Source organism: Neltuma alba, unplaced genomic scaffold, assembly GCF_004799145.2.
Source record: "Neltuma alba isolate B1F8T4 unplaced genomic scaffold, ASM479914v2 tig00013076_pilon, whole genome shotgun sequence".
Taxonomy (NCBI): Eukaryota; Viridiplantae; Streptophyta; class Magnoliopsida; order Fabales; family Fabaceae; genus Neltuma; species Neltuma alba.
In genome coordinates, this window is record NW_021637409.1 from 13,526 (window position 1) to 26,456 (window position 12,931).

The window sequence follows — 12,931 nt, forward strand, 5'->3', positions numbered from 1 at the left end:
AAGATAAGAGACTAAGTTTTAAACTAGTCAAAAGTTCAGAAATTGAGTCACACTGAGCCATATTTGAGGGATTGAATTTTAACTGAATTAAAAGTTGAAGGATTAAAAGATTAATTTTTCTATTTATATAAAATATGTTTATAAATAATTGGGTCAAATGATAACACGTGAAGAGTCACCTCACTAAAATGGAAAGGGGAAAAATTTTGCGGCCGAATCAGTTGCTTTGATCACATGGGTAGGCCCAGAAACGTATAATTACAAAATCTGGCATGCGGATTCACCGCGTAAAAGTACAGCGTGTAATATTATTATTAATTACTACTCCTCCTGTCCTAAATGTAAGACCCTTATATTAGTGTGTATAAGGGTCTTACATTTAGAACCGGAGGAGTACCTTATATTTTTTTATAAGAGTTTATTTGATTTTTATTTTAACTTTAAATATAAGATATTAATTTATTTTATTTTTTATATTTATTGATTTTTTAAAAGTAATCCTTATAATAATAATAGTTTTAACCAATATATTTGATTGATAAAGATATTTTAAAAAAGACAATATTTATTTATTATAAATAACTAACTTAACTAGTTTTCTTAGTCTATTGAAATTAGACAATTATTTTTTATACTACCTCCGGTCCTAATTATAAGACCCAGTTGACTTATTTGAGGAGATTAAGGAAGTAAGTTGAGTTAGTTATTTGTAATAAATAAGTGTTGTCATTCCTAAAATATCCTTGCTAATTAAGTATATTGGTTAGAACTATTATTATTAGGAGGATTATCTTGGAAAAAAATGCATAAATATGATAGACAAAATGGATTGGGGTCTTATAATTAGGACCAAACAAAAAGTCAAACAGGGTCTTATAATAAGGACCGGAGGTAGTATTACGGATTTGAGATAGTATTAATTAAGATTTGTATGTTTTATTAATTAATGACTTCCTAGAGCTTTAGAATCATACGAGCATCATGACCAGTGATTAGTGAGGAACAGTAAGTTCGTGTAGAATCATGATTTACGATCATACTTCCCAAAAAATAAGGAAGAAAACAAGAAATTGAAACGTGAAAGGGACAAAAAGAAGTGGGGATTCAGACATAAACGAGTGGTGCCTAATATTTACGAGTCAGCTTGAGATTTCAGAGGAAGAAGACAGGAAAAATCTTTGGAAGTTTCGTGGAGCCTTCAAAATATTCACATGCCGCCTCTTTATAATTCCGTCCATCCACCACATTCTAGCGACCCTCCGCCATCCACAACACTACAGACACTTGTACGGTTAGCTTTTTCCACATCCCAACCCTTGGCAGCTTCTTATCTTGCTCCCAAATTGACCTCTCATTTAAACGGTTGTTAGATCAATCATTAGTGAATTAATAAAACAATCTCTCTCTGTTTTTTTTTTAAAATCTAGTTATCATCATTAAAAAATTTTAAATATCAATATTACATATAACAATAGAAGTTCAAGGTTAGAGGGTGATTAAAAACATATTATGTTCAGTATATATTAACTAACTTCCTAGAGTTACCTTGCAGAAGCATGCCTTTATAAATTAAAAAGAAAAATTGGAAAGGGGCATAGTGATTATATAATAGAGGTTTGATTGTAGAAGGAAGAGAATGGTCACACTCATTGCTCAAGCGTAGATGGCGATGATTCATTAATCCGAGTGTCCCTTCATAATGCAATGGATAGGACCCTATGAAAAAGACGGCCTCTGCCTTGCTTGACAAGTGATATCTCCCTTGTACATATATTTATGAGTCAAAGAAGTAGATGATGAGAAGCTACTTCCATTTAATCATTCTCCATTTTCAGGATTTTATTATAATAACAAAATATCATCACCGGCTATTTTCTAATTATATATACTCTATTTTGCCAAGCACCCAAGAATTTAAGAGAATCGAAAATGTGATCCTTTGAAAATTTGAGCTTTACTTGTGTTTGGAAAATTCTCTGCTTGGAACTTAATTTAATGGAAAAGAAACCGAACAAAACGAGAAGGAATTGGTTGAGGACTGCAGATATGGTTGTATCGAATTCAGGAATCTCATCATCAGCGCACCTTTTGCTTTGTCCGTTTCACAACTGAAACAGTATATGTGGCCTTATTCTTCTTTTACTTTCCTTCCTCCTCCCCTCTCTCTCTATATCTACTTGTGTGTATGCTTCTAATTGAATAATCAGGGCTCAGCTTCTAGCTCAAATATTGGGTGCTTCGGAATTGTTAATACAAGTTTGTTATCCAGTGATTAGGTAATCTTTTTTCCCTCCTACTCCTTTTTTCTTTCACTTTCTAGGAGCTATTCTTTTTCTTTTTGACCTTTGATCAGAGTAAAAATCTGTGCTTCAGGGTCTTCCTTCCTTGTCGTGGGCTCTCTTCAGTGAGTCTTGCCGTTCGTTGTGCTGGCCGTCCAATTTTAACGACTTCGACTCTGATTTTTGAGTCTCACGTGAGCATATTTCAGTTACCTGAAACCTCTTATCCAGCTGATTCTTCTTCTCTATCTGTCTTTTCCTTTTCTCAAACTTAATTTTGCACAGTCTTACTTGGTTTGTCCATCTCCTTTCATGATGATGACGATGATGGTCACCAAGGTTCTCAAATTTGTTCCTTTCTGTTCTTATTTCGGGAGCACGTTTCCATGAATGTATTTTCGCAGGATTACGGTCACCTGTGTTCTCAAATTGTAGTCAAATTGTCACTTTCCTCTGTAGTTAGATGCTGAATTTCTCGCCCTCGCTCAAGTTGTGCTTCATACGTTTTCAAAATCACAGATGGGAACAGTTGAGAAAAATCGTGCATTTTCACGTCATTCTTTTGTTTATGATTATGGTGTTTCTATCTTGTCAAGGTAGTCTGATAATTCAGCACCTACATGGAATTTGAAGGCATACAATTCAGCGCCTATACTTGTTTATGTTGATTCGTACGAGATATGGTTGCAAAACTAGTAATAATCGCGTAGATTGTTGAGTTGAAATTGTTTTTGATCTTCTGCAAATGCTCAGTTATTCCAAATTGTTATGCCGCCACAGTTTTATATTCACACTTAACGGTTTTCTTGTCGTTTTTTAAGCTGCAGCCATTGTCTTAAGAATTGCACCGACATAGAAGTAGGTCAGCAGTTGCTGCATTTTGTGCCAATCGTATGCATCAATTGTAGAGCACTATGACTACTACTCCATCCATTCCTTCTGGAAAACAGATTCTCTTGGAGGTATTTTCTGAAAATTTTATTCTGTTTTAGTTCTATGAAAAATTCCCTTTTTCGATACTCTAAAACTTGATACTATGGTATGATCAGATTGGGAATACAGAAAAGCAATTGTGGGCGTTGATCCATTCTAAAGGCCTATTGCACAATGATACACAAGAATTGTACCAGAAAGTCCGTTCTAGTTATGAGAGAACAATCCTGAATAATCACACGCTTTCTGAACTCCAAGATGTTGAATATTCTTTGTGGAAACTTCACTACAAGCACATTGATGAATTTCGCAAAAGGATAAAGAGGGGATCTGGTAATGCAGAGAACACAAAATCAGGAGCAGCGCAAAATGATTCTGTGCTGAGAAACACTGACATTCATCTAAATGCATTCAAGTCATTTCTGTCAGAAGCTATTGAGTTTTACCAAAATCTGATTGTAAAACTCAGAGAACACTATGGAGTCTCAGAAGATGCTTTGTTTTATAAAAAGGGTTGTATCTCTAGTTCAATTGAACCAGATGCCATGCTGAAATGTCAATATTTATGCCATCGCTGTTTAGTTTGTATGGGCGATCTTGCTAGGTATGAACAACAATGTGAAAATCCTGATATTCATACTCATAACTGGTCAGTTGCTGCCACCCATTATTTGGAAGCAACAAGGATTTGGCCAGATAGTGGAAATCCTCATAATCAGGTACTCTTATCACATAGTCCATTGCATTGTACATTTAAATGTGTTATAAGAAGAGAACATTTTTTGTCATCTACTTTGTTCCTACACCAGTAACTGTGTTCATTTGCAGTTGGCTGTATTGGCAACATATATTGGTGATGAATTTCTTGCTCTTTACCACTGCATCCGGAGTTTAGCTGTTAAGGAACCTTTTCCTGATGCCTGGAACAATCTTAGTTTATTGTTTGAAAAGGTAAGATGATCTTGAGGCTCTTAATGAACTGTGCCTATCCATATGATTTATGTTTCTGGGCCATCACCTCATGTGTCTCTTAAAATTTTGCAGAACAGGTCATTTGATCTGCCTTATGTTTCCAGTGAAGCCAGCAGCATTGATTTCTCAAAACCTTCTGACAGCAGTGATCAGACTAAAGCCCGGCCTAAAGGTGATGGCCTAAATAATATGTTCAAAGGCCAAAGTAATCACGTTACAGACACAAAGTTATGGTCATTTATGGTCAGAACAATAGGCTTCTTCTTCATAAAATCAAGGTACATTTAGGATTCAATTTATTTTGTCCGAGAGTTTTCTTGGCATTATGTCCATCATTTTAACTTAAATTTTACCACTTTGTTGTGAATTCCAGTCATGCATATTTATTAATTATGGTATCCTCAGACACTATCCGCAGTTTAGAAATAATTGTGATGAGAATTATTGAAAAGTTTTGCTGCGTAAGGTTTCTAATTGCCTTACTTTGTGCATTTTTAATAATGTAGCAGTTTTGACGAATTCCCAATGGTCTTGGCTTCTACTATCAGAGAGTTGGATAGACTGTTGGAGCTAGGAGATATAGAACTAAAGACCCTGTTAGAGTCCTATGAACAAGTAAATTTAGCCAGAAGAGGTCCCTTCCGAGCCATACAAGTAGCTGCAGTACTCATCTTCGTCCTAAACCATCTAGTTGAGCCCCTAATGAAGAATGAACCAAAAGACGGAAATGAAAGACAGTTTCCGGTGCTGATACAGTTGGCATTATGTGCTGCCTTCAGTTTCATGGGACGTTTTGTTGAAAGATGCCTAAAGTCTAATCCATTGCATTCTTGTCCCTTACTGCCATCTGTACATGTTTTTGTGGAATGGACTGCAAGCATGCGTGATTCACTAGAAGTATATGCAACTGATGAAAAGAGTAAGGGTGCAATGTCTTACTTTTTCGGAATGCTTCTTGATCTTCGAAACCAACTTAGCACCAATGGAAGGGAGACCACGAAATTTTTAGATAAAGCCCCTCTGTGGGAAGATTATGAATTGAGGGGCTTTTCCCCTGCAGCATGCGTGCATGTCTCATTAGATTTTTCTGGTAATTGGGAGCACATAGACAATTTTGAAAGTGGCATTGAACTGCGCACTCTGCGCATCAGAAATGCAGCAATGAAAATTACAGGCAGATCAAGTGACTTGCAAACGAGGATCTTATGTGATGAATTAGGAACAAAGTTTCATGTGGGTAGATTAGATGATAGTGATGTAAAGAAGGATACAGGAAATATGGAGTCTGATTGCAATAGTAAAAAAGTGGAAGAGTCTGATCGGCAAAATCATAGAGATGAGGAGGTACGTGGCAAACCCACGACAAGCAATGAACCAGGTAATTCCAGTACCAATGGGAAACTTGCTGCGGTGGAAGAAGAAGAAATTATACTCTTCAGACCCCTCGCAAGATATAATTCAGCACCTTCATACCCTTCTGTTCCTACAAATGATCGGACATCACCAAAAGACAAGGATGATCACAGCCTACATTCTGATGATTGTTTGCGCCGTGCTACATCACTACTCATGGCTCAAAACCAAACTCTCAGTAATCCCATGGGATTTCATGCTGATATCGAAAATTTCAGGAGCAACAAAGCGTTCACACAAGCAGAAACTTCAATGAAGGAATCAAGTGGCCACAGTTCCCCTCGAGGCCCAATCTCTGCTGGCCCTCCATCACTCAATGCGTGGGTCCTAGATAGAGGAAGCTTTAGCAACAACAATAGAGACAAAGGGACAAATGATATTAGTGAGCACAGATTGGAGCCTATTCAGGAATTAACATCTGCATCCCTGGCTGGTCTTTCCATCAATGGATCCAAGGATTCCTCCATCAGTACTTCATCGAATCAATCTCCAAACTTCCATCCATCTTCTCCTACGTATTCCAATCCAGTTCCTTCTGCTCCATTGTTGCCAGAAAATGCTGCTTGGTTTGCTGACATACAATCTAGTGGGTCTACTCCATTGATGCCAAATATTCCATCACCTCCAATTAGTGGCTATGCAGATTTAAGTCCTACTTATGGACCAGTTGGTTATGATCCTTCTTATCCAGCATTCGCAAGTGGATATGCACCGACTCGCAGAATGACATCTTCAGAATGGTTGCGTTGGTATAGAGAGAATTATAGCCATGAGAGGGCCAATAATCTCATGCAGCCTACCCACTACAATGTCTCTAGAAATCCTGAGAACTTCCTTTATCATGACCCTTACAGGTTTGCTCAGTTTGATAGATGGGGAAATCCTTTAACGCCTAAACAGTACACATACATGGAGCCCCCAGCGCCACCATCAACATTGCTGCCAAGTTTTGCTTCTGCTATGGGGCAACAAGGCGAACAGATGAGCAGTCCCTTTAACAATTTCCAAAGAGCAAGTCCTTATGGGTGTGGTGCTGTGAGAAATGAGCCTCAGCCTCTGATAGAATTCCTTAAGGAGAAGGAATGGCGAATCCAGCGAGATCCTACCCTCAGAGAGCCTACGTTCATGGGAAATTAGAAACTCCGGTCATGAGAGTTTTAGTTTGATCACTTGAAGACTGTAAACCTTACTTTGCTTTTACTTCAACATCAGAGAACATCAAACTGTAATGTATGTAGATGTTTTTCCGGTCAAAAAAAAAAATGTATGTAGATGTTTCAGTTTTCACTTTTAGATAAAGTGCGCAAGAACCTTCAGAATTCATCCTCCTTCATGTACATTCACACTCAATAGTGAACGTTAGTTTCGCAAGAAAGCTCAAGGTATGGCATGGTGTAGGGTATCCTTCTTTTTCTTTTTTCTTTTTGGTTCGCTTGTTTTTCAGGGTTATGTCATCTCCGGGGAAGCCGTCCCTCATCTCTCGGAGTCGCCGGCATTGCATGATTAGGTGCCAAATATGTGTCCTTTCTAGAACTGGTTTTCTCCCTAACGAGAATGTGTTTTTTTTCCCCCTCCAAATTTAAATTTAATACTGTTAATTTGTTGCGTAATTGATTACCAATTTTACTTTAAATTTTTCCTTTTAGACCAGAAATTATACTTTCAAATTACACACCTTAACTCACGTGGGTTACATTTTGCTATGTACTACTTCCGGTCCTAATTATAAGAGCTGGTTGACTAATTTAAAGAGATTAAGAAAAGAAGTTAACTTAATTATTTGTAATAAATAGGTGTCTTTTTTAAAAATATATTGGTTGGAACTACTATAGTTAGAAGGACTATCTTTAAAAAAATGCATAAATATGAGAGACAAAATGGATTGAGGGCTTACATTTAGAACTAAAATAAAAGTCAAACGAGATTTTATATTAAAGATTGGAGGTAGTATTGTTATCTTGAGTCTTGAGATATGATAAAGGTGTGGTAAGGAGGGCCAAAAAAAAAAAATAAAACACTCAACAAAAAAAAAATAAAAGAACATATCAATATGGCGAGATTCTTTAAAATTTCAATCATATATACATGAGATAAATTCTTGGGAAATACCATGGTATCTTCATTCTACAGGCCAAATAAATTGACCCCAAATCAATAAAATCGGCTTTGATTGGGGGGGGGGGGAGAGAGAGAGAGAATGAAAATAGGATGAAAAATAAAATCTTCTTTTCTTGATTTACCGGGTAGAGTACAGACAATGTTGTATATTCTATAAGTATCTAAAGTTTTTTTTTTTCATGTATGACGTCAAATATACTAATTATTACATGAAAAATTGAAAATTCTTTGGCGATTGTCGGCCTACATTGCTGCCTCTAAATTTTCCGATTCCACAGGCCAATGCCATATAGCCCGAAATAATACGTGCTCTATTGCGGCCTTTTACTTGTCACCCACAATCTCTTGAGCCTGCCCCAATATGATAATTTATCAAATAAAGAAAAGGAAAAATGACAATTATGGTTTTTGAAAAATTGTTACAAAAATTGGAAACTACCATCGATCTCCAACTCTCCGCAGTCTTCTTTGCGGGGCAATCGCAATTTCCGATCTCTGATTGCAAGATGGACAGCATAGAATCCGATAAGGGGGACGTTTCGTCCGCCAAAGCAGTTCTCCTTGGTGCTCTAGCTCCTGGTGTAAACGTCCGTGCTTTCATTTGTTCTCGTTATGAAGTTTCAGCTGTTTTGCCTGCTTGTAACTTTTGTTTGTGTTTGCTCTTTTGAATTTGTGAGGGGTTTTTGATCTTTTCCCTTTTCTTGTTTCAGGGTCCTACATGGGTTACATTAAAGTCGACTTTTTTAATGCTGGGTCTGTGTCTGGCTGTGATGCTGGGCTTAGCATTCTCTTCAAGTGATTCGTCCTTGATGCTTCATGTTGCGTTCCTTGTTTTAATCTGTGTCTCCCTCTTCTTACTTCTTACCTGGTACGGTTCTATGATCCTTATCTGAAAACCAACAAATCTATCTCAATATGGTTCTCCTTGTTGGGCTTGATACCTACTGAACCTGGGATTTTAGCTCTTTGAATCAATGCATCATGTTGGATTCCATTTTCTTTTAACACATATTTGTTATCTATGGGATTGCCAGAGTTCTATGACATTAGTGAATACAGATTGGACCTTTTAGTATTGTCTGAAACTAGGCCAATTACAAACAGGTGGAATTGATAGCTTCTGCTGGGCTGGTTCGGATATTTTGAGATACAAAGTACATGTTGTCGGTAGTAATTTGTTTATGCACTTGTGCTGGTGGAGTAGGGGACTGAGAATAATATGAACTCATGAGGTACTTAAAAAGTTGTACCCTGCGGTCACACTCTTTCTCACAATTTCATTTTATGGACGATAAACTTATCCTTCTGTAATGGTTGGCACAATTCTGTATATGTCCTTTATTTATGTGAATAAGAACTAAAGTGTTTCTCCTTCATTCATTAGGTATTTTCTTGGACGATAAAATCTCATTAAATAGTTTAGTTAGCCATGGCACACTTTCTTCGGCTAAACACTTGCACATTTCAGCAGGGATCATTTGGAAAAATTTATAATAAGCCAGGCCCTTGACATTTGTGCGATGGCCCACTTGTTGTGGCTATCATGTTTGAAATTCGACCTCACGAAGTTAATCTACCTTGATTTTCATTCCCATAGGTGTTTTTTGCTTCTGTGGGTGTTCTTAGTCGTGTAGCTAAAATTCTTGGTACAGAAGTAGAAGGAACTCATCCGTCTGAACCTGGGATTCAGCATCATGGCTGTTGATGGTGATTTTGTTGATATTTATTTATGTTAACAATAGCATAGATATTTTTGGGTAACCTTTTTTGGGGGGCTCAGTTACCATGAGCAATAGTATTCATGGAATTGATTGTTGATTATTTGGAATTTAGCATTTTTTAATTCTCGACCAGGTGTTTAGAGATATTTATTGACTTGAAAGATCTGGATCCTGAATTGCATACCCTGATGAGTTTCAAATGCTGGCTAGTCATAATATGCACTCATGTTTATGCATCCCAAATTCCAAGTTCCGAACCTGCGCTAACATACATCAATTGAAATAAAGACATGCATGCTATGTGATGAACTTCTTTCTTCTTCTTCTTTGTGTTTCCTAGAGAGAGAGAGAGATTCACTTTTTATTATCGTGGCCTTGATAAAGTTGATTGATGCATTTTCCCTCAGGTTTCTTGCAGAAACTGGTTTAGTTTCTGTTGAGCATCAAATGCGTGAGATAGGCTTGGCGCAAAGTGATAATCTAGAGACAAGCAGAAAGAACAAATAGGCATTTTCTTGTGGTATTACAATAGAACAACTTGATATTATTTGAGGCTGGAAGGCTTACGTGAGTTAGAGGGCATTTCATGGAGACATGTTTGTGGGAAGGGGTTTCTGATGAATTGCTTCTTTGTATGAGTCGAACAGCCAGTCAATATTCCTGCAGCATTGCATGAGAAAGTCAAACTAGCTGGAGCAGTATCATCCCTCCCAATCAACTGGGCCTTCCTTCTTATGATGCTTGAAATTCTGTTTGATTATTACATTCATTGTATCCTTAAACTCCATCTTTTGCTGTTTCCTTCACAGGGGAACCATACTGCCACACTCTTCTACATCAATTTGATGTATGCAAGATTTAAGCCAAAGTTCTCTTGACTGAGGAACCAAACATATGTCCAGGCGCGCACACAGAGCCCCCCCCCCTTTTTTTGAACAGTTGAGCTTAAGCCACTGAGTTTGACAAGGTCACAAAAAAGAACTATGAGCAGCAAACGAACTGCAGTAAGAAATCCATTAATGAATGGGAGGACACAGCTTTATACCAATTAAGGAATGCGATTAATCAATATAATAGAGATGCTGGTAAATGGCAGTAAGATCAGGAAGATGATAGAGGGTACAAATTACAGTAGTGCACCCATTTCTAAAATGTTGAAAGTTGTCAATAAAGGTTGTTTTTAGTTAATGAGGTGACTCATAACTCATCGAGCTCTTGATGGGAAATTTGTAACAAAATTTTGTTAATTGTTGTCATGTGATGGAAAGAGAAGTGAAGAAGTGAATGGATTGTCTCATTAACACTGAAGAGTACATCTCTTCCATAGATATTTGTACACAGTTCTAGGGCTGCTCACGGGACCGGGATCGGGACTGGGACAGGCCCGTTTCGATAAACAGTAACGGGACAACAAAATTGTCCCGTGTCTCGTCCCGTCCCGGTGTTATCCCAATCCCGATTAGAATGAGACAGGACCGGGACATCCCGATATAATCTTTTTTAATTTTTTTGAGTTGTTGGATACAATAACATTTGATTTTTTTTTCTTCTAATGGTAGTTTTTTGGGCTTAGCCGTTGTAAAAACATCTTTTCGTTTTCTTTTTTACTTCTTTGGATACTCTTAAACAAAAGCCCAAAATATTATATATAATAGCCATTAAAAACTTTAAATAAAAGCTTTGAACACGATAAAAACTTGTTGGAAATTCTAATAATCAATAGTCTCAAATTATCAACAAATATAAAAGCTCTAAATAAATAGGTCCATAGTTTCATACAATAGTCTCAAATTTTAAAAAAATATAAAAAAAATGACATTATATAAATATGATTAAAAAAATAAAAGGGACCAGGACGGAACGATCTCATCTCGCGTCCCATCCGTCTGATACCTTTTTTTTGTCCGTTTCGAAAAATTTCGGAACGGGCCTGTCCTGTTCTTATAAGGCAGGCGAGGACCAGAACAGACTGATTAGGACGGGCTTGTGTTGAACACCCCTAGTACACACGAGTCATATCTAAGTGAATTAAGCAAGTTACGACGGAATGGTAGAGTTGTAGCTAAGCATGAGCTAGATATTTTGCTCCAACATCTTCTCTCAATTTGACTACCCTTCTAGACGGCCTCTTAGACTTAAAATATCTCTTAGAAAATAAACTCTGTGAAAGAGCTTTGGTCAGTCCATCTACTACTTGATTAGCACTTGGGGCGCGTTGCACCCGGAGCTCCTTTTTATTGCTCTTTCTGAGACAAAATGAAGATCTAATTCAGTGTGCTTAATTCTGGCATGCAGAATTGAATTTGCTGTCATCATGACAATACTAAAATTGTCACTTAAGTGCCTAGTCAGAACAACATAAAATTCTGGCCAAAGACATGGGTTAAGACATGTCCTAAAGTATTTTTTGACGCATATAATACTTTAAAGTATTTTTTTAAGAGTGTTTAGTATCCTGAAATATTTTCTAATACATCTAACACCTTGAAGTATGTTTTAGGTGCATCCATCATTCTAAAAAATACTGAAAAAAATACTTTATGGTGCTTAATATATATTTATTTAACAAACTTTTTAAGGAGTTAATAATGGAATTAAAACTGCTCATGAAATAATACTTTAAAAGCACAACTGCTTTCAAAAAATTTAATCTTTTAAGAATAAAATTACATCACAAAATATTTTAAGATATTGGATGCACCTAAAAAATATTTCAGGATGATGAACACACTAAAAATATTTTAGGGTATTTAACATATTTGACAAAATATTTAAGGATGCTGGAAAAATTTAACTCCAAAAGACATTTACTCCACAAAACTTTTGTCACATACAGTAGAGGCCATGCTCCGGTACTCAGCCTCGAATGTGCAACTGTGGCTTGCTTTTTAGATGACCAGGCTATGAGATTACTACGAAAGAGAGAATTTTGAATTCAAGTATTGTAAACAAAAAATTATCCTAAGAGAGAACTTTTCTACTTAGAATACAATGTAGCTTAAACCTGAATTATTCAATAACATTGAATAGTAATAGTTGTTTCCTTCGAGGGAAACAAAAAAATTTGATAGGATTAATTTCAAACAGCGTGAAATATTAAATTTAGATATATTAGTATCACCAGCATGTTTTAAAGACATTCAGTTTCGTTGACTGTGTTTCTTGAGGTTCTTGCTTGGCCTTTCGTTCGGTGGCTTCCTTATGAGATTAATCCCAACTTTGTGTTTGGTTTCACAAGGAAAAGAGAAGAAAAGAATTCCTTTTTTTTTTTTTTTGGATAATGAGAAGAAAGAAATTTTAATAAATGAGGATGAGAGGAAAAGATAGACTGTAATAATCCCTCCAGAAGAGCGATTAATGTAGGCCATTAATGCGGGGGGTTAATTTTAAGTTTTGACGTCAACTCTGCAATTAATGCACTTAAAAGAAAGCAAAACTCAATAATCAATTTATCTAAAAAATTATATTTGATAATTGACTAATTTATACAAATTT

At 36.5% G+C, this 12,931-nt stretch overlaps 2 protein-coding genes across 7 annotated transcripts; both read left to right on the forward strand.

Moving 5' to 3' along the window:
* The first annotated feature begins 1,906 nt into the window (after window positions 1-1,906).
* LOC114734115 (protein SMG7L) lies at window positions 1,907-7,001 on the forward strand. Of its 6 annotated transcripts, XM_028921638.1 has the most exons (8): window positions 1,907-2,095; window positions 2,208-2,276; window positions 2,374-2,473; window positions 3,101-3,241; window positions 3,329-3,931; window positions 4,041-4,163; window positions 4,257-4,462; window positions 4,691-7,001. In XM_028921638.1, the coding sequence occupies exons 4-8, from the start codon at window positions 3,194-3,196 to the stop codon at window positions 6,732-6,734; spliced, it is 3,024 nt and encodes a 1,007-aa protein (XP_028777471.1). In that variant the 5' UTR covers window positions 1,907-2,095; window positions 2,208-2,276; window positions 2,374-2,473; window positions 3,101-3,193; the 3' UTR covers window positions 6,735-7,001. The 6 variants fall into 6 exon arrangements, with proteins under 6 accessions (XP_028777471.1, XP_028777473.1, XP_028777470.1 ...); XM_028921640.1 differs by having other exon boundaries at window positions 1,907-2,276; window positions 2,374-2,487; XM_028921637.1 differs by having other exon boundaries at window positions 1,907-2,276.
* A 1,099-nt stretch (window positions 7,002-8,100) lies between these two features.
* LOC114734126 (uncharacterized) lies at window positions 8,101-10,327 on the forward strand. Its single transcript, XM_028921662.1, has 3 exons — window positions 8,101-8,302; window positions 8,426-8,583; window positions 9,844-10,327. Exons 1-3 carry the CDS (start codon window positions 8,108-8,110, stop codon window positions 9,941-9,943), a joined length of 453 nt encoding a protein of 150 aa, XP_028777495.1. The 5' UTR covers window positions 8,101-8,107; the 3' UTR covers window positions 9,944-10,327.
* The last annotated feature ends 2,604 nt before the right edge of the window (window positions 10,328-12,931 follow it).

Excerpts from the sequence above, each read along its gene's own strand:
- LOC114734115 (XM_028921640.1), top strand. The coding sequence starts at position 3,194 with ATGACTACTACTCCATCCATTCCTTCTGGAAAACAGATTCTCTTGGAG. Across the intron at positions 3,932-4,040 it reads GTGGAAATCCTCATAATCAG|TTGGCTGTATTGGCAACATA; the intron begins GTACTCTTATCA and ends GTTCATTTGCAG. Across the intron at positions 4,164-4,256 it reads TTAGTTTATTGTTTGAAAAG|AACAGGTCATTTGATCTGCC; the intron begins GTAAGATGATCT and ends AAAATTTTGCAG.
- LOC114734126 (XM_028921662.1), top strand. The coding sequence starts at position 8,108 with ATGACAATTATGGTTTTTGAAAAATTGTTACAAAAATTGGAAACTACC. Across the intron at positions 8,303-8,425 it reads CTCTAGCTCCTGGTGTAAAC|GGTCCTACATGGGTTACATT; the intron begins GTCCGTGCTTTC and ends TTCTTGTTTCAG. Across the intron at positions 8,584-9,843 it reads CTCTTCTTACTTCTTACCTG|GTTTCTTGCAGAAACTGGTT; the intron begins GTACGGTTCTAT and ends ATTTTCCCTCAG.